This window comes from Heptranchias perlo, unplaced genomic scaffold, assembly GCF_035084215.1.
Source record: "Heptranchias perlo isolate sHepPer1 unplaced genomic scaffold, sHepPer1.hap1 HAP1_SCAFFOLD_297, whole genome shotgun sequence".
NCBI lineage: Eukaryota > Metazoa > Chordata > Chondrichthyes > Hexanchiformes > Hexanchidae > Heptranchias > Heptranchias perlo.
Window position 1 is genome coordinate 230,717 of NW_027139309.1, and position 20,598 is coordinate 251,314.

General features: G+C 49.0%; 1 protein-coding gene across 2 annotated transcripts in view; it reads right to left on the bottom strand.

The window, feature by feature from the left end:
• LOC137311116 (voltage-dependent L-type calcium channel subunit alpha-1S-like) overlaps positions 1–20,598 on the bottom strand; it is a 183,881-nt gene that overhangs the window by 70,883 nt on the left and 92,400 nt on the right. For both annotated transcript variants that reach the window (XM_067978483.1, XM_067978484.1), the window contains exons 11-13: positions 13,822–14,047; positions 3,011–3,218; positions 698–818 (exon numbers count right to left, since the gene is read on the bottom strand). In XM_067978483.1, the coding sequence (XP_067834584.1) occupies positions 698–818; positions 3,011–3,218; positions 13,822–14,047 (555 nt within the window). The remainder of the gene's footprint in view (positions 1–697; positions 819–3,010; positions 3,219–13,821; positions 14,048–20,598) is intronic.

The window sequence follows — 20,598 nt, forward strand, 5'->3', positions numbered from 1 at the left end:
TTGAGAACTGTGTACAGTTCTGGTCACCACATTACAGGAAAGATGTGACTGCATCAGAGAGGGTGCAGAGATTTACGAGGATGTTGCCAGGGCTGGAGAATTTTAGCTATGAGGAAAGATTGGAGAGGCTGGGGTTGTTTTCTTTGGAACAAAGGAGGCTGAGGGGAGATTTAATTGAGGTATATAAAATTATGAGGGGCCCAGATAGAGTGGATAGGGAGGACCTATTTCCCTTAGCAGAGGGGTCAATAACCAGGGGGCACAGATTTAAAGTAATTGGTAGAAGGATTAGACGGGAACTGAGAATTTTCTCACCCAGAGGGTGGTGGGGGTCTGGAACTCACCGCCTGAAAGGGTGGGAGAGGCAGAAACCCTCAACTCATTTAAAAAGTACTTGGATGTGCACCTGAAGTGCTGTAACCTACAGGGCTACGGACCAAGTGCGGGAATGTGGGATTAAGCTGGAAACTCTTTCTCGGCCGGCACGGACACGATGGGCCAAATGGCCGCCTTCTGTGCCGTAATTTTCCATGATTCTATGATATACTGATAGGGTTAGAGGAAGAGGGGAGGGAGGAGGCTCGTGTGGAGCATAAACACTGCCACAGGCCAGTTGGGACAAATGGCCTGTTTCTGTGCTGTAATCTCTCCTCACCTACACCTCACTCACTGTAACATCACCCACACTGAAGGATACAGTTCCCACAGACGAACAGGATGATGAAGTAAATACAGACCAGCACCCCGGGGAAAGACGGCCCTCCATAGGCCATGATGCCGTCATTCATAACGGAATTCCAGTCCTCACCGGTCAATATCTGCACCAAACAGAATGGGTTAGAGGTTTAGTCCATTCCTCGCCCAGTCACACAGCCACAAACACATGGGACTGTCACGTTCGGCCATTGCAGCTCCGAGGAAACACTGCCCAACAGTTCAAGGTCCTTCTCTTCGAGTGGGGGGTGGAAGTGGAAGGAGGTGGAGGGAGGGGGTAGAGGGAGGGGAGTAGAGGCTAGAGGGAGGGGCAAAAGGTAGAGGGAGAACCAGAGGGAGGGGGAGGGGTGACTCTGAGTGAAAGGCTATTACTGCCCGAGCTTCTTGTGTTTATTCAAAGACACATCTTCCCGTTCTGAACATATTTCTGCCCCACCCTCTTTGTGGGGGGGGCACTGAGCTCAGCGGGAGTGGGCCTGCCCCCAGACAGGGGAGGGGGATTGGGCCTGCCCCCAGACCGGGGAGGGGGAGTGGGCCTGCCCCCAGACCGGGGAGTGGGAGTGGGCCTGCCCCCAGACCGGGGAGGGGGAGTGGGCCTGCCCCCAGACCGGGGGGCGGGGGATTGGGCCTGCCCCCAGACCGGGGGGCGGGGGATTGGGCCTGCCCCCAGACCGGGGGGGCGGGGGATTGGGCCTGCCCCCAGACCGGGGGGGGGTGGGATTGGGCCTGCCCCCAGACCGGGAGGGGGATTGGGCCTGCCCCCAGACCGGGAGGGGGATTGGGCCTGCCCCCAGACCGGGAGGGGGATTGGGCCTGCCCCCAGACCGGGAGGGGGATTGGGCCTGCCCCCAGACCGGGAGGGGGATTGGGCCTGCCCCCAGACCGGGGAGGGGGATTGGGCCTGCCCCCAGACCGGGGAGGGGGATTGGGCCTGCCCCCAGACCGGGGAGGGGGATTGGGCCTGCCCCCAGACCAGGGAGGGGGATTGGGCCTGCCCCCAGACCGGGGAGGGGGATTGGGCCTGCCCCCAGACCGGGGAGGGGGATTGGGCCTGCCCCCAGACCAGGGAGGGGGATTGGGCCTGCCCCCAGACCGGGGAGGGGGATTGGGCCTGCCCCCAGACCGGGGGGATTGGGCCTGCCCCCAGACCGGGGGGATTGGGCCTGCCCCCAGACCGGGGGGATTGGGCCTGCCCCCAGACCGGGGAGGAGGATTGGGCCTGCCCCCAGACCGGGGAGGGGGATTGGGCCTGCCCCCAGACCAGGGGGATTGGGCCTGCCCCCAGACCGGGGAGGGGGATTGGGCCTGCCCCCAGACCGGGGAGGGGGATTGGGCCTGCCCCCAGACCGGGGAGGGGGATTGGGCCTGCCCCCAGACCGGGGAGGGGGATTGGGCCTGCCCCCAGACCGGGGAGGGGGATTGGGCCTGCCCCCAGACTGGGGAGGGGGATTGGGCCTGCCCCCAGACTGGGGAGGGGGATTGGGCCTGCCCCCAGACCAGGGGGATTGGGCCTGCCCCCAGACCGGGGAGGGGGATTGGGCCTGCCCCCAGACCGGGGAGGGGGATTGGGCCTGCCCCCAGACCAGGGGGATTGGGCCTGCCCCCAGACCAGGGGGAGTGGGCCTGCCCCCAGACCGGGGAGGGGGATTGGGCCTGCCCCCAGACCGGGGGGAGTGGGCCTGCCCCCAGACCAGTGACAATAGCTGCCTGCGAGCACAGACTGAGGTGGAAGTGGGGAATGGACTTGTGGTGAAACCCCTCCAAGTGACAGAAGGTAACACTTGCCCTCGGATCCCAGACCGTGCTCAGAAGAAGCAAGGACTTGCATTTATTCAGCATCTTTGACCACCTCAGGACGGCCCAAAGCATTTGCAGCCAATGAAGTGCTTTTTTGAAATGTACTCCCTGTTGTAATGTAGGAAACGCAACAGCCAATTTGTGCACAGCAAGATCCCAGAAACAGCAATGTGACAATGACCAGATAATCTGTTTTAGTGATGTTGGTTGAGGGATAAATATTGGGCAGGACACCCTGCTCTTCTTTGAAATAGTGTCATGGGATCTTCTTTGCCCACCCGAGGCCAGACGGGGCCTCAGTTTAACGTCTCGTCTGAAAGACGGCACCTCTGACTGTGCAGCACGCCCTCAATACTGACCCTCCGACAATGGGAGTGTCAGTCTAGATTACGTGCTCAAGTCTCTGGAGTGGGCCTTCGTATCCAGGAACCTCTCCATTAATGGCCAACCTACTGCACGTTTGTTCACACGGTGGGGATACCTGGAACTCCGGGCCTACCTGGAACACACTCAGCAAAGCCTGGGGGAAGTTATCAAAGGTGCTCCTCCGCACCTCCATCTCATCAAAGTTGAACTTTCCACCAAATAGCTGCATCCCCAGCAAAGAGAAGATGATGATGAAGAGGAAGAGGAGGAGGAGTAAGGACGCAATGGAACGAACTGAGTTCAATAGAGACGCCACCAGGTTACTCAAGGAGGTCCAATACCTGGGGAATGAGCAAAGGAGAGAAGGAGAAAAGGAAGAAAGATTTATCGCTTGAAACACATCAAGGAACCATTGCTGCTCTCAATGCTGAAGGAAAATGACCGGCATTCAAACCAAGCATGGCACGTGGTTTATCGATTGGTGGGACTGGGTAAAGAACGTCATTAACACACCGAGTGTACTAAACACCGTCAACAGGAGTGTACTAAACACTGTCAACAGGAGTGTACAACACACCAACCACAGGAGTGTACTAAACACCGTCAACAGGAGTGTACAACACACCAACCACAGGAGTGTACTAAACACCGTCAACAGGAGTGTACAACACACCAACCACAGGAGTGTACTAAACACCGTCAACAGGAGTGTACTAAACACCGACCACAGGAGTGTACTAAACACCATCAACAGGAGTGTACTAAACACCATCAACAGGAGTGTACAACACACCAACCACAGGAGTGTACTAAACACCGTCAACAGGAGTGTACAACACACCAACCACAGGAGTGTACTAAACACCGTCAACAGGAGTGTACAACACACCAACCACAGGAGTGTACTAAACACCGTCAACAGGAGTGTACAACACACCAACCACAGGAGTGTACTAAACACCGTCAACAGGAGTGTACTAAACACCGACCACAGGAGTGTACTAAACACCATCAACAGGAGTGTACTAAACACCATCAACAGGAGTGTACAACACACCAACCACAGGAGTGTACTAAACACCGTCAACAGGAGTGTACAACACGCCGACCACAGGAGTGTACAACACACCAACCACAGGAGTGTACGAAACACCGTCAACAGGAGTGTACAACACACCAACCACAGGAGTGTACTAAACACCATCAACAGGAGTGTACAACACGCCGACCACAGGAGTGTACTAAACACCGTCAACAGGAGTGTACAACACACCAACCACAGGAGTGTACTAAACACCGTCAACAGGAGTGTACAACACACCAACCACAGGAGTGTACTAAACACCGTCAACAGGAGTGTACTAAACACCATCAACAGGAGTGTACTAAACACGGTCAACAGGAGTGTACAACACACCAACCACAGGAGTGTACTAAACACCGTCAACAGGAGTGTACAACACGCCGACCACAGGAGTGGACAACACACCAACCACAGGAGTGTACTAAACACCATCAACAGGAGTGTACAACACACCAACCACAGGAGTGTACTAAACACCATCAACAGGAGTGTACAACACACCAACCACAGGAGTGTACTAAACACCGTCAACAGGAGTGTACTAAACACCATCAACAGGAGTGTACTAAACACCATCAACAGGAGTGTACTAAACACCATCAACAGGAGTGTACTAAACACCGTCAACAGGAGTGTACTAAACACCGTCAACAGGAGTGTACTAAACACCGACCACAGGAGTGTACTAAACACCATCAACAGGAGTGTACTAAACACCATCAACAGGAGTGTACAACACACCAACCACAGGAGTGTACTAAACACCGTCAACAGGAGTGTACAACACGCCGACCACAGGAGTGTACAACACACCAACCACAGGAGTGTACGAAACACCGTCAACAGGAGTGTACAACACACCAACCACAGGAGTGTACTAAACACCATCAACAGGAGTGTACAACACGCCGACCACAGGAGTGTACTAAACACCGTCAACAGGAGTGTACAACACACCAACCACAGGAGTGTACTAAACACCGTCAACAGGAGTGTACAACACACCAACCACAGGAGTGTACTAAACACCGTCAACAGGAGTGTACTAAACACCATCAACAGGAGTGTACTAAACACGGTCAACAGGAGTGTACAACACACCAACCACAGGAGTGTACTAAACACCGTCAACAGGAGTGTACAACACGCCGACCACAGGAGTGGACAACACACCAACCACAGGAGTGTACTAAACACCATCAACAGGAGTGTACAACACACCAACCACAGGAGTGTACTAAACACCATCAACAGGAGTGTACAACACACCAACCACAGGAGTGTACTAAACACCGTCAACAGGAGTGTACTAAACACCATCAACAGGAGTGTACTAAACACCATCAACAGGAGTGTACTAAACACCATCAACAGGAGTGTACTAAACACCGTCAACAGGAGTGTACTAAACACCGTCAACAGGAGTGTACTAAACACCGACCACAGGAGTGTACTAAACACCATCAACAGGAGTGTACTAAACACCATCAACAGGAGTGTACAACACACCAACCACAGGAGTGTACTAAACACCGTCAACAGGAGTGTACAACACGCCGACCACAGGAGTGTACAACACACCAACCACAGGAGTGTACGAAACACCGTCAACAGGAGTGTACAACACACCAACCACAGGAGTGTACTAAACACCATCAACAGGAGTGTACAACACGCCGACCACAGGAGTGTACTAAACACCGTAAACAGGAGTGTACAACACACCAACCACAGGAGTGTACTAAACACCGTCAACAGGAGTGTACAACACACCAACCACAGGAGTGTACTAAACACCGTCAACAGGAGTGTACTAAACACCATCAACAGGAGTGTACTAAACACGGTCAACAGGAGTGTACAACACACCAACCACAGGAGTGTACTAAACACCGTCAACAGGAGTGTACAACACGCCGACCACAGGAGTGGACAACACACCAACCACAGGAGTGTACTAAACACCATCAACAGGAGTGTACAACACACCAACCACAGGAGTGTACTAAACACCATCAACAGGAGTGTACAACACACCAACCACAGGAGTGTACTAAACACCGTCAACAGGAGTGTACTAAACACCATCAACAGGAGTGTACTAAACACCATCAACAGGAGTGTACTAAACACCGTCAACAGGAGTGTACTAAACACCAACCACAGGAGTGTACTAAACACCGTCAACAGGAGTGTACTAAACACCATCAACAGGAGTGTACGAAACACCATCAACAGGAGTGTACAACACACCAACCACAGGAGTGTACTAAACACCATCAACAGGAGTGTACAACACACCGACCACAGGAGTGTACTAAACACCGACCACAGGAGTGCACTAAACACCATCAACAGGAGTGTACTAAACACCAACCACAGGAGTGCACTAAACACCATCAACAGGAGTGTACAACACACCAACCACAGGAGTGTACTAAACACCATCAACAGGAGTGTACAACACACCGACCACAGGAGTGTACTAAACACCATCAACAGGAGTGTACAACACACCAACCACAGGAGTGCACTAAACACCATCAACAGGAGTGTACAACACACCGACCACAGGAGTGTACTAAACACCATCAACAGGAGTGTACAACACGCTGACCACAGGAGTGTACTAAACACCGTCAACAGGAGTGTACTAAACACCATCAACAGGAGTGTACAACACGCCGACCACAGGAGTGTACTAAACACCGTCAACAGGAGTGTACTAAACACCATCAACAGGAGTGTACAACACGCCGACCACAGGAGTGTACTAAACACCGTCAACAGGAGTGTACAACACACCGACCACAGGAGTGTACTAAACACCGTCAACAGGAGTGCACTAAACACCGTCAACGGGAGTGTACAACACACCGACCACAGGAGTGTACAAAACACCGTCAACAGGAGTGTACAACACACCAACCACAGGAGTGTACAAAACACCGTCAACAGGAGTGTACAACACACCGACCACAGGAGTGTACTAAACACCGTCAACAGGAGTGTACTAAACGCCGTCAACAGGAGTGTACTAAACGCCGTCAACAGGAGTGTACTAAACGCCGTCAACAGGCGTGTACAACATGCCGAACACAGGAGTGTATTAAAGGCAGTCAACAGGAGTGTACTAAACAATGTCAACAGGAGTGTACAACAAGCCGACCACAGGAATACACTCCCGTCGACCGTGTGTTCAGTACACTCCCGTCGAGGGTGTTTTCAGTACACTCCCGTCGAGCGTGTGTTTAGTACACTCCCATCGAGGGTGTTTTCAGTACACTCCCGTCGAGGGTGTGATCAGTACACTCCCGTCGAGGGTGTGTTTAGTACACTCCCGTCGAGGGTGTTTTCAGTACACTCCCGTCGAGGGTGTGTTCAGTACACTCCCGTCGAGGGTGTTTTCAGTACACTCACGTCGAGGGTGTGATCAGTACACTCACGTCGAGGGTGTGATCAGTACACTCCCGTCGAGGGTGTGATCAGTACACTCCCGTCGAGGGTGTGATCAGTACACTCACGTCGAGGGTGTGATCAGTACACTCACGTCGAGGGTGTGATCAGTACACTCACGTCGAGGGTGTGATCAGTACACTCACGTCGAGGGTGTGATCAGTACACTCACGTCGAGGGTGTGATCAGTACACTCCCGTCGAGGGTGTGATCAGTACACTCCCGTCGAGGGTGTGATCAGTACACTCCCGTCGAGGGTGTGATCAGTACACTCACGTCGAGGGTGTGTTTAGTACACTCCCGTCGAGGGTGTGATCAGTACACTCACGTCGAGGGTGTGTTCAGTACACTCACGTCGAGGGTGTGTTCAGTACACTCCCGTCGAGGGTGTGTTCAGTACACTCCCGTCGAGGGTGTGTTCAGTACACTCCCGTCGAGGGTGTTTTCAGTACACTCCCGTCGAGGGTGTTTTCAGTACACTCCCGTCGAGGGTGTGATCAGTACACTCCCGTCGAGGGTGTGTTCAGTACACTCCCGTCGAGGGTGTTTTCAGTACACTCCCGTCGAGGGTGTTTTCAGTACACTCCCGTCGAGGGTGTTTTCAGTACACTCCCGTCGAGGGTGTGTTTAGTACACTCCCGTCGAGGGTGTGTTTAGTACACTCCCGTCGAGGGTGTGTTTAGTACACTCCCGTCGAGGGTGTGTTTAGTACACTCCCGTCGAGGGTGTGTTTAGTACACTCCCGTCGAGGGTGTGTTTAGTACACTCCCTTCGAGGGTGTTTTCAGTACACTCCCGTCGAGGGTGTGTTTAGTACACTCCCGTCGAGGGTGTGTTTAGTACACTCCCGTCGAGGGTGTTTTCAGTACACTCCCGTCGAGGGTGTGTTTAGTACACTCCCGTCGAGGGTGTTTTCAGTACACTCCCGTCGAGGGTGTGTTTAGTACACTCCCGTCGAGGGTGTGTTTAGTACACTCCCGTCGAGGGTGTTTTCAGTACACTCCCGTCGAGGGTGTGTTTAGTACACTCCCATCGAGGGTGTTTTCAGTACACTCCCGTCGAGGGTGTGTTTAGTACACTCCCGTCGAGGGTGTGTTCAGTGCACTCCCGTCGAGGGTGTGTTCAGTGCACTCCCGTCGAGGGTGTGTTCAGACCATAAGACCATAAGAGATAGGAGCAGGAGTGGGCCATTCGTCCCCTCGAGCCTGCTCCGCCATTTAATGAGATCATGGCTGATCTGATTTTTACCTCAACTCCACTTTCCCGCCCTTTCCCCATATCCTTTGACTCCCTCGCTGATCAAAAATTTGTCTAACTCAGCCTTGAATGTATTCAATGACTCAGCCTCCACAGCTTTTTGGGGTGAAGAATTCCAAAGAGTCACGACCCTCTGGGAGAAGAAATTCCTCCTCATTTCCGTCTTAAACGGGCGACCCCTTATTCTGAGACTATGCCCCCTAGTTTTAGATTCCCCCATGAGGGGTAACATCCTCTCAGCATCGACCCTATCGAGTCCCCTCAGAATCTTGTCTGTTTCAATAAGATTTCCTCTCATTCTTCTAAACTCCAATGAGTATAGACCCAACCTGTTCAATCTTTCCTCATAAGACAATCCTTCCACACCCGGAATCAACCTAGTGAACCTTCTCTGAACTGCCTCCAGTGCAAGTATGTCCTTCCTTAAATAAGGGCACCAGAACTGTACGCAGTACTCCAGGTGTGGTCTCACCAGCACCCTGTACAGTTGGAGCATGACTTCCCTGCTTTTATACTCCATCCCCCTAGAAATAAAGGCCAATATTCCATTTGCCTTCTGGATTACCTGCTACACCTGTATGTTGACTTTTTGTGTTTCATGTACGAGGACACCCAGATCCCTCTGTACCGCAGCATTTTGTAGTATTGCTCCATTCAAATAATATTTTGCTTTTTTATTTTTCCTTCCAAAGTGGATGACTTCACATTTTCCCACATTATATTCCATCTGCCAAATTATTGCCCATTCGCTTAACCTGTCAATATCCCTTTGCAGACACTTTGTGTCCTCATCACAACTTGCTTTTCCACCTATCTTTGTATCGTCAGCAAATTTGGCCACAAGACACTCTGTTCCTTCATCCAAGTCATTGATATATATTGTAAATAGTTGAGGCCCCAGCACTGAGCCCTGCGGCACCCCGCTAGTGTGTGCAGTTCTGGTCGCCGCACTACAGGAAGGATGTGATCGCTTTGGAGAGGGTGCAGAGGAGATTCACCAGGATGTTACCAGGGCTGGAGCGCTTCAGCTATGAAGAGAGACTGGGAAGATTGGGTTTGTTTTCCTTGGAGCAGAGGAGGCTGAGGGGGGACATGATTGAGGTGTACAAAATTATGAGGGGCATAGATAGGATGGATACTCAGGAGCTTTTTCCCTTCGTTGAGGGTTCTATAACAAGGGGGCATAGATTCAAGGTAAAAGGCGGGAGGTTTAGAGGGGATTTGAGAAAGAACTTTTTCACCCAGAGGGTGGTTGGAGTCTGGAACTCACTGCCTGAGAGGGTTGTGGAGGCAGGAACCCTCACAACATTCAAGAAGCATTTGGATGAGCACTTGAAATGCCATAGCATACAAGGCTACGGACCAAATGCTGGAATATGGGATTAGATTAGACTGGGCTTGATGGCCGGCACGGACACGATGGGCCGAAGGGCCTCTATCCGTGCTGTATAACTCTATGACTCTCTATGACTAGTTACAGATTGCCATTTTGAAAATAACCCTTTTATCCCGACTCTTTGTTTTCTGTTAGTTAGCCAATCCTCTATCCATGTCAGTATATTACCCCCAACACCATGAGCTCTTATCTTGTGCAGTAATCTTTTATGTGGCACCTTATCGAATGCCTTTTGGAAATCCAAATATACTGCATCCATTGGTTCCCCTTTATCCACCCTGCCCGTTACTTCCTCAAAGAACTCTAATAAATTTGTCAGACATGATTTCCCCTTCATAAAACCATGTTGACTCCCCTTGATTGTATTATGAGTCTCCAAATGTCCTGCTACTACTTCCTTAATAATGGATTCTGGCATTTTCCCAATGACAGATGTTAGTCTCACTGGTCTATAATTACCTGCTTTCTGTCTCACTCCCTTCTTGAACAGGGGTGTTACGTTTCTGGTTTTCCAATCCACCGGGACCTTTCCAGAATCTAGGGAATTCTGGAAGATTACAACCAATGCATCCACTATCTCTGTAGCCACTTCCTTTAAGACCCTGGGATGCAAACCATCAGGTCCAGGGGACTTGTCAGCCTTTAGACCCATTAGTTTACCTGGTACTTTTTCTCTGGTGATAGTGATTGTTTTTAGTTCCTCCCTCCCTTTTGCCCATTGATTTTCTATTATTATTGGTATGTTATTAGTGTCTTCTACTGTGAAGACAGATACAAAATATCTGTTCAATTCCTCTGCCATTTCCTTGTTTTCCATTATTATTTCCCATAGAACCATAGAAAAGGTACAGCACAGAAGGGGGCCATTCGGCCCATCGTGTCCGCGCCGGCTTGAAGAACAACCAGGTGTCCATTCTAATCCCACCTTCCAGCACCCGGTCCGTCGCCCTGCAGCTTACAGCACTTTAGGTGCTGGTCCAGGTACTTTTTATAAGAGTTGAGGGTCCCAGCCTCTACCACCAATTCGGGCAGCGAATTCCATACACCCACCGCCCTCTGGGTAAAAAGGTTTTTCCTCATGTCCCCTCGAATCCTTCCGCCAATCAGCTTAAATCTATGTCCTCTAATTCTTGAACTCTCCGCTAGGGGAAACAGGTACTTCCTGTCTACTCTATCTGGGCCCCTCATAATTTTGTACACCTCAATCAAGTCTCCCCTCAGCCTCCTCTGCTCCAAGGAAAACAATCCCAGCCTATCCAATCTCTCCTCGTAGCTGCAATTTTCAAGCCCTGGCAACATTCTTGTAAATCTTCTCTGCACTCTCTCCAGAGCAATTACGCCCTTCCTGTAATGTGGTGACCAGAACAGCGCACAATACTCCTGCTGTGGCCTTACCAGCATTTTATACAGTTCCATCATTACATCCCTGCTTTTGTATTCTCTACCTCGGCTAACAACGGAGAGCATTCCGTATGCCTTCTTCACAACCTTATCTACCTGTACTGCCACCTTCAGGGACCTGTGCACATGCACTCCAAGGTCTCTCACTTCCTCTACCCCTCTCAACATATTCCCGTTTACTGCATATTCCCTTTTACTGTTTGCCCTCCCTAAGTACATTACCTCACACTTCTCCGGGATGAACTCCATTTGCCACTTTTCTGCCCACTCCACCAACCCATTGATATCTTCTTGGAGTCTACAGCTATCCTCTTCACTATTAACGACACAGCCAATTTTTGTGTCATCTGCAAATTTTCCAATCATGCCCCCGACATTCAAGTCCAAATCATTAATATATACCACAAACAGCAAGGGACCCAACACTGAGCCCTGTGGCACATCACTGGAAACGGATTTCCATTCGCAAAGATATCCATCGACTTTTACCCTTTGTTTCCTGTTACTGAGCCAATTTTGGATCCAATTCGCCACATTTCCCTGTATCCCATGGGCTTTTACCTTTCTGACCAGTCTGCTATGTGGGACCTTGTCAAATGCCTTACTAAAATCCATGTAGACAACATCCACTGCACTACCCTCATCAATCCTCCTCGTCACTTCCTCAAAGAATTCAATCAGATTTGTAAGGCATGACCTTCCCTGAACAAATCCATGCTGACTATCCCTGATTAAACCATGCCTTTCCAAGTGACAGTTTATCCCATCTCTCAGTATTGATTCTAATAGTTTGCCCACCACCGAGGGAGGCCGGTCAGGCCTATAATTGTTCGGCCTTTCCCTCGTACCCTTTTTAAACAATGGTATTATGTTTGCAGTCTTCCAGTCCTCCGGTACCTCCCCTGTATCTAATGAGGATTGGAAAATGATCCTCAGAGCATCCGCTATTTCCTCCCTGGCTTCCTTCAATAGTCCAGGAAACAATCCATCCGGCCCTGGTGACTTATCAACTTTCAAGGATTCCAGTCCCTCTAGTACTTCCTCTCTCGTTATGTTTACCTTATCCAATATTTCACACTTTTCCTCTTTAACTCCTACATTCGGATCATCCCTTTCCTTTGTGACTATGGAGACAAAATATTCATTTAAAACCCTACCCACATCCTCTGCTTCTACACACAAGTTACCCTTATCATCCCTGATAGGTCCCACCTTTTCCTTAGCTATCCTCTTGTTCCCTAGTTTCATCCTCGAAGGGACCAATGTTTACTTTAGCTACCCTCTTCCTTTTTATATATTTGTAGAAGCTTTTACTGTCAGTTTTTATATTTCTTGCTAGTTTACTCTCAATTTATTTTCTCCCTCTTTATTATTCTTTTAGTCATCCTTTGCTGTTTCTTAAGGTTTTCCCAATCTTCGGATTTACCAGTAATCTTTGCCATGTTTTATGCTTTTTCTTTTAACCTGATACCATCCTTGACTTCCTTAGTTAGCCATGGTTGGTTCACCCTTTTTGTGGTGTCTTTCCTCCTCACAGGGATATGTTTGTTGCGAGTCATAAAATATCTTTTTAAATGTTTGCCGCTGTTTATCCACCATCATACCGTCTAATCTGTTTACCCAGTCCACTTCAGCCAATTCCGCCCTCATTCCTTTATAATTGCCCTTATTTAAGTTTAATACAGTAGTTTCAGACCCGAGATCCTCGCTCTCAAACTGGATGTGAAATTCTATCATGTTATGATCACTGCTTCCCAAGGGATCCTTTACTTTGAGATCATTAATTTGGTACACTCCCGTCGACGGTGCGTCGCGCCCTCCCGTCGACGGTGCGTCGCGCCCTCCCGTCGACGGTGCGTCGCGCCCTCCCGTCGACGGTGCGTCGCGCCCTCCCGTCGACGGTGTGTTGTCGGCTGGCACAAAGTCAAACGCTCCTCACTGCCATCTCATGCTATATCACCTTGAGCAGCGATCGGAGAGGAAGCCCAGCGCTGGGCCACAGTTTCACTTGTGTGCAGACCCTGTCCTGAACCTGTGGGCCACCCCTTCAGCCTCAGCAAAGGTTGCTGATCAGTTGACATGCCTTTTCCGGTCTCCAAAAGCCTTATAAATTATTAGCTCCCCTCCCTTTTAACTGTCCCCAACCCTTTAAATTTGTCTCGCTTAAAATTTTGCTCTCTTGCCAGTGATGTGATCCCTGGACTCACCCCAGTTTGCTGCTGGACCCGTGAATAATTCCGCAGACGAGGTCAGAGGGTAGAACGGAATGCTATTAGCACCCGAGGTTCAAGCGGGATTCAAACTGCCCGATATCGGCATATTTCAACACAGTACTTCTATCCCACTAATACCTGGTGATTTTGAAGATCCTCAGGAGGCGAATACATCGGAGGACGGAGATCCCTAAAGGAGACATCATCTGCAGCTCCACCAGAATGGTCTCCAGGATCCCTCCACACACAACAAAGCAGTCAAACCGGTTAAACAGAGACACAAAGTAAGCCTGGAGGCCCAGGCTATACATCTTCAGGAACATCTCCACCGTGAACAGGGCCAAGAGCACCTTGTTGGCAATGTCTGCAGTACAAGAGAAGAGAGGAGTGTGAGGGAAAGGGAAAGAGAGATAATAACATGGGCACACAATACGGGTAGAGAGAGTGAGATTAACACGGGGAGAGAGGGGTAGAGAGAGTGAGATTAACACGGGGAGAGAGAAGGGTAGAGAGAGTGAGATTAACACAGGGAGAGAGAAGGGTAGAGAGAGTGAGATTAACACGGGGAGAGAGAAGGGTAGAGAGAGTGAGATTAACACGGGGAGAGAGAGGGGTCGAGAGAGTGAGATTAACATGGGAGAGAGAGGGGTAGAGAGAGTGAGATTAACACGGGGAGAGAGGGGTAGAGAGAGTGAGATTAACACGGGGAGAGAGGGGTAGAGAGAGTGAGATTAACACAGGGAGAGAGAGCGGGGAGAGAGTGAGATTAACACAGGGAGAGAGAAGGGTAGAGAGAGTGAGATTAACACAGGGAGAGAGAAGGGTAGAGAGAGTGAGATTAACACGGGGAGAGAGAAGGGTAGAGAGAGTGAGATTAACACGGGGAGAGAGAGGGGTCGAGAGAGTGAGATTAACACGGGAGAGAGAGGGGTAGAGAGAGTGAGATTAACACGGGGAGAGAGAGGGGTAGAGAGAGTGAGATTAACACGGGGAGAGAGAGGGGTAGAGAGAGTGAGATTAACATGGGGAGAGAGGGGGTAGAGAGAGTGAGATTAACACGGGGAGAGAGAAGGGTAGAGAGAGTGAGATTAACATGGGGAGAGAGGGAGTAGAGAGAGTGAGATTAACACGGGGAGAGAGAAGGGTAGAGAGAGTGAGATTAACACGGGGAGAGAGAGAGGGGGTAGAGAGAGTGAGATTAACACGGGGAGAGAGGGGGTCGAGAGAGTGAGAATAACTCAGGGAGAGAGGGGGTAGAGAGAGTGAGATTAACACGGGGAGAGAGAGGGGGTAGAGAGAATGAGATTAACAAGGGGAGAGAGGAGGGTAGAGAGAGTGAGATTAACATGGGGAGAGAGGGGTAGAGAGAGTGAGATTAACACAGGGAGAGAGGGGGTAAAGAGAGTGAGATTAACACGGGGAGAGAGGGGGTAGAGAGAGTGAGATTAACACGGGGAGAGAGGGGGTAAAGAGAGTGAGATTAACACGGGGAGAGAGGGGAGTAGAGAGAGTGAGATTAACACGGGGAGAGAGAGAGTGAGATTAACACGGGGAGAGAGAGGGGTAGAGAGAGTGAGATTAACACGGGGAGAGAGAGGGGTAGAGAGAGTGAGATTAACACGGGGAGAGAGGGGGTAGAGAGAGTGAGATTAACACGGGGAGAGAGAGGGGTAGAGAGAGTGAGATTAACACGGGGAGAGAGGGGTAGAGAGAGTGAGATTAACACGGGGAGAGAGGGGTAGAGAGAGTGAGATTAACAGGGGGAGAGAGAGGGTTAGAGAGAGTGAGATTAACACGGGGAGAGAGAGGGGTAGAGAGAGTGAGATTAACACGGGGAGAGAGAGCGGGGAGAGAGTGATATTAACACGGGGAGAGAGGGGGGAGAGAGTGAGATTAACATGGGGAGAGAGGGGGGAGAGAGTGAGATTAACACGGGGAGAGAGGGGGTAAAGAGAGTGAGACTAACAAGGGGAGAGAGGGGGGTAGAGAGAGTGAGATTAACACGGGGAGAGAGAGGGGTAGAGAGAGTGAGATTAACACAGGGAGAGAGAGTGAGACTAATACAGGGAGAGAGAGGGGTAGAGAGAGTGAGGTTAACAGGGGGAGAGAGAGGTAGAGAGAGTGAGATTAACAAGGGGAGAGAGAGGGATAGAGAGAGTGAGATTAACAAGGGGAGAGAGAGCGGGGAGAGAGTGATATTAACACGGGGAGAGAGTGAGATTAACACGGGGAGAGAGTGAGATTAACACGGGGAGAGAGTGAGATTAACACGGGGAGAGAGTGAGATTAACACGGGGAGAGAGGGGGGAGAGGGAGTGATATTAACATGGGGAGAGAGAGAGGGGAGAGAGTGAGATTAACACGGGGAGAGAGGGGGGAGAGAGTGAGTTTAACACGGGGAGAGCGGGGTGGAGAGAGTGAGATTAACAAGGGGGGAGAGAGAGCGATATAGAGAGTGATATTAACACGAGGAGAGAGAGCGATATAGAGAGTGATATTAACACGAGGAGAGAGAGTGATATAGAGAGTGATATTAACACGAGGAGAGAACATAAGAACATAAGAAATAGGAGCAGGAGTAGGCCAATCGGCCCCTCGAGCCTGCTCCACCATTCAATAAGATCATGGCTGATCTGAACATTGAATGCAGGAGTTGGGATGTCTTGTTGAAGTTGTACAGGGCATTGGTGAGGCCACACTTGGAGTACTGTGTACAGTTCTGGTCACCCTATTACAGAAAGGATATTATTAAACTAGAAAGAGTGCAGAAAAGATTTACTAGGATGCTACCGGGACTTGATGGTTTGACTTACAGGGAGAGGTTGGACAGACTGGGACTTTTTTCCCTGGAGAGCAGGAGGTTAAGGGGTGATCTTATCGAAGTCTATAAAATAATGAGGGGCATAGATAAGGTCGATAGTCAAAATCTTTTCCCAAAGGTAGGGGAGTCTATAACGAGGGGGCACAGATTTAAGGTGAGAGGGGAGAGATACAAAAGGATCCAGAGGGGCAATTTTTTCACTCAAAGGGTGGTGAGTGTCTGGAACGAGCTGCCAGAGGCAGTAGTAGAGGCGGGTACAATTTTGTCTTTTAAAAAGCATTTGGACAGTTACATGGGTAAGATGCGTATGGAGGGATATGGACCAAGTGCAGGCAATTGGGACTAGCTTAGTGGTATAAACTGGGCGACATGGACATGTTGGGCCGAAGGGCCTGTTTCCATGTTGTAACTTCTATGATTCTATGATCCTAATCTCAAATCTAAATTCATGTCCAATTTCCTGCCCGCTCCCCATAACCCCTAATTCCCTTTACTTCTTGGAAACTGTCTATTTCTGTTTTAAATTTATTTAATGATGTAGCTTCCACAGCTTCCTGGGGCAGCAAATTCCACAGACCTACTACCCTCTAAGTGAAGAAGTTTCTCCTCATCTCAGTTTTGAAAGAGCAGCCCCTTATTCTAAGATTATGCCCCCTAGTTCTAGTTTCACCCATCCTTGGGAACATCCTTACCGCATCCACCCGATCAAGCCCCTTCACAATCTTATATGTTTCAATAAGATCGCCTCTCATTCTTCTGAACTCCAATGAGTAGAGTCCCAATCTACTCAACCTCTCCTCATAGGTCCACCCCCTCATCCCCGGGATTAACCGAGTGAACCTTCTTTGTACTGCCTCGAGAGCAAGTATGTCTTTTCTTAAGTATGGAGACCAAAACTGTATGCAGTATTCCAGGTGCAGTCTCACCAATACCTTATATAACTGCAGCAATACCTCCCTGTTTTTATATTCTATCCCCCTAGCGATAAACGTCAACATTCCGTTGGCCTTCTTGATCACCTGCTGCACCTGCATACTAACATTTTGATTTTCTTGCACGAGGACCCCCAGATCCCTTTGTACTGCAGTACTTTCCAGTTTCTCGCCATTAAGATAATAACTTGCTCTCTGATTTTTCCTGCCAAAGTGCATAACCTCACATTTTCCAATATTGTATTGCATCTGCCAAATCTCCGCCCACTCACCCAGCCTGTCTATATCCCCCTGTAGGTTTTTTATGTCCTCTTCACTCTCCACTTTCCCTCCCATCTTTGTATCATCTGCAAACTTTGATACGTTACACTCGGTCCCCTCCTCCAAATCGTTAATATAGATTGCAAAGAGTTGGGGACCCAGCACCAACCCCTGCGGAACACCACTGGCCACTGGTTGCCAGTCCGAGAATGAACCATTTATCCCAACTCTCTGCTTCCTGTTAGATAACCAATCCTCCACCCATGCCAGAATATTACCCCCAATCCAGTGATTCTTTATCTTGAGCAATAATCTTTTATGTGGCACCTTGTCGAATGCCTTCTGGAAGTCTAATTACACCACGTCCACTGGTTCCCCTTCATCCACCCTGTACGTTATGTCCTCAAAGAACTCAAGCAAATTTGTCAGACATGACTTCCCCTTCGTAAAGCCATGCTGACTTTGTCCTATTAAATTATGTTTATCCAAATGTTCCGCAACTGTCTCCTTAATAATAGATTCCAAAATTTTACCCACCACAGATGTTAGGCTAACTGGTCTATAATTTCCAGCCTTCTGCCTACTACCCTTTTTAAATAAGGGTGTTACATTCGCAGTTTTCCAATCTGCCGGGACCTTTGCCGAGTCCAGAGAATTTTGGAAAATTATTACCAAAGCATCCACAATCCCTACTGCCACTTCCCTCAAGACCCTAGGATGGAAGCCATCAGGTCCAGGGGATTTATCCGCCTTGAGTCCCATTAATTTACTGAGTACCAATTCCTTAGTGATTTTAATCGTATTAAGCTCCACCCCCCCTAGAGCCCCCTGTTTGTCCAGTGTTGGGATATTCTTAGCGTCCTCTACCGTAAAGACAAACAAAATATTTGTTCAGCATTTTTGCCATTTCCATGTTTCCCACCATTAATTTCCCGGTCTCATCCTCTAAGGGACCCACATTTGCCTTAGCCACCCTTTTTCTTTTTATATAACTATAGAAACTCTTGCTATCTGTTTTTATATTTTTTGCTAATTTATTTTCATAATCTATCTTCCCTTTCTTAATCAATCCTTTAGTTACTTTTTGCTGTCTTTTGAAGATTTGAAGATTTCCCAATCTTCTATCCTCCCACTAAGTTTGGCTACCTTATATGACCTTGTTTTTAGTCGGATACTATCCTTAATTTCTTTACTTAGCCACGGATGGCTGTCATTTCTTTTACACCCTTTTTTCCTCAGTGGAATATATATTTTTTGAAAGTTGTAAAATATCTCCTTGAATGAACACCACTGCTCATGTACCGTCTTACCCTTTAATCTATTTTCCCAGTCCACTTTAATCAATTCCGCTCTCATACCATCATAGTCTCCTTTATTCAAGCTCAATACGCTTGTTTGAGAACCAACCTTCTCACCCTCTAATTGGATATGGAATGTAACCATGTTATGGTCACTCATTCCAAGGGGATCCTTAACTAGGACATTATTAATTAATCCTGGCTCATTACACAGGACCAGGTCCAAGGTTGCTTGCCCCCTTTTAGGATCAGTTACATACTGCTCAAGAAATCCATCCCTAATACACTCAATAAACTCTTCCTCAAGGCTGCCCTGCCCAATTTGATTTGTCCAGTTAATATGATAGTTAAAATCCCCCATAATTATAGCTGTTCCCTGATTACATGCCCCGACTATTTCCTGATTAATACTTCTTCCAGCAGAGTTGCAACTATTAGGAGGCCTATATACTACGCCCAATTGTGTTTTTTTCCCCTTATTATTCCTTATCTCTACCCAAACTGTTTCATTATACTGATCCTTTGTCCCAATATCATTTCTCTGTATTACAGTGATTCCTTCCTTTATTAACATAGCCACCCCACCTCCCCTTCCTTCCTGCCTGTCCTTCCTGATTGTTAAATACCCTGGCATATTTAATTCCCAGTCGTTGTCACCCTGCAGCCATGTTTCTGTAATGGCCACAAGATCATACCCAGACATAGTTATTTGTGCCGTTAACTCGTCCATTTTGTTACGAATACTACGTGCATTCAAATAAAGAGCTTTCAAATATGTTTTATGACACTTAGTTCCTGCTTTTTCCTTTTTTAAGACTTTACCTTTTACTCCATACCTTCTGTCCCTTCCTGACACGCTTTCCTCTGTCTCCCTGCTCAGGTTCCCAAACCCCTGCTACAGCTTTGATGCTGGGTTAATCGCCTTATGCCTTCTAGTTTTTATTTGATCTGTTGTGCCTAAAGTACACTTTCTTTCCGCTGCTCTACATTTTTCCCTTTCACTTGTTCTTGAACAACTGTTTGTACTATTTGTATTGTAGATTTCCCCTGGGTCTTCCCCTCTCTTGCTGCTCTCAATTTTATTCCCTTCTGACTCCCCGCTCAGGTTCCCATCCCCCTGCCACTCTAGTTTAAACCTTCCCCAACAGCACTAGCAAACACCCCCGCGAGGATATTGGTCCCGGTCCTGCTCGGGTGCAACCCGTCCCGCTTGTACAGGTCCCACCTTCCCCAGAACCGGTCCCAATGCCCCAGGAATCTAAATCCCTCCCTCCTACACCATCCCTGCAGCCACGCATTCATCCTGTCTATTCTCCTGTTCCTATACTCACTAGCATGTGGCACCGGTAGTAATCCTGAGATCACTACCTTTGAAGTCCTGCTTTTCAATTTATCTATACCGCTCTCTCTCCTCGTGTTAATATCACTCTTTATATAGAGTGATATAGAGCGTGCTATTAACACGAGGAGAGAGAGTGATATAGAGTGTGATATTAACACGAGGAGAGAGAGTGATATAGAGAGTGATATTAACACGAGGAGAGAGAGTGATATAGAAAGTGATATTAACACGAGGAGAGAGAGTGATATAGAGAGTGATATT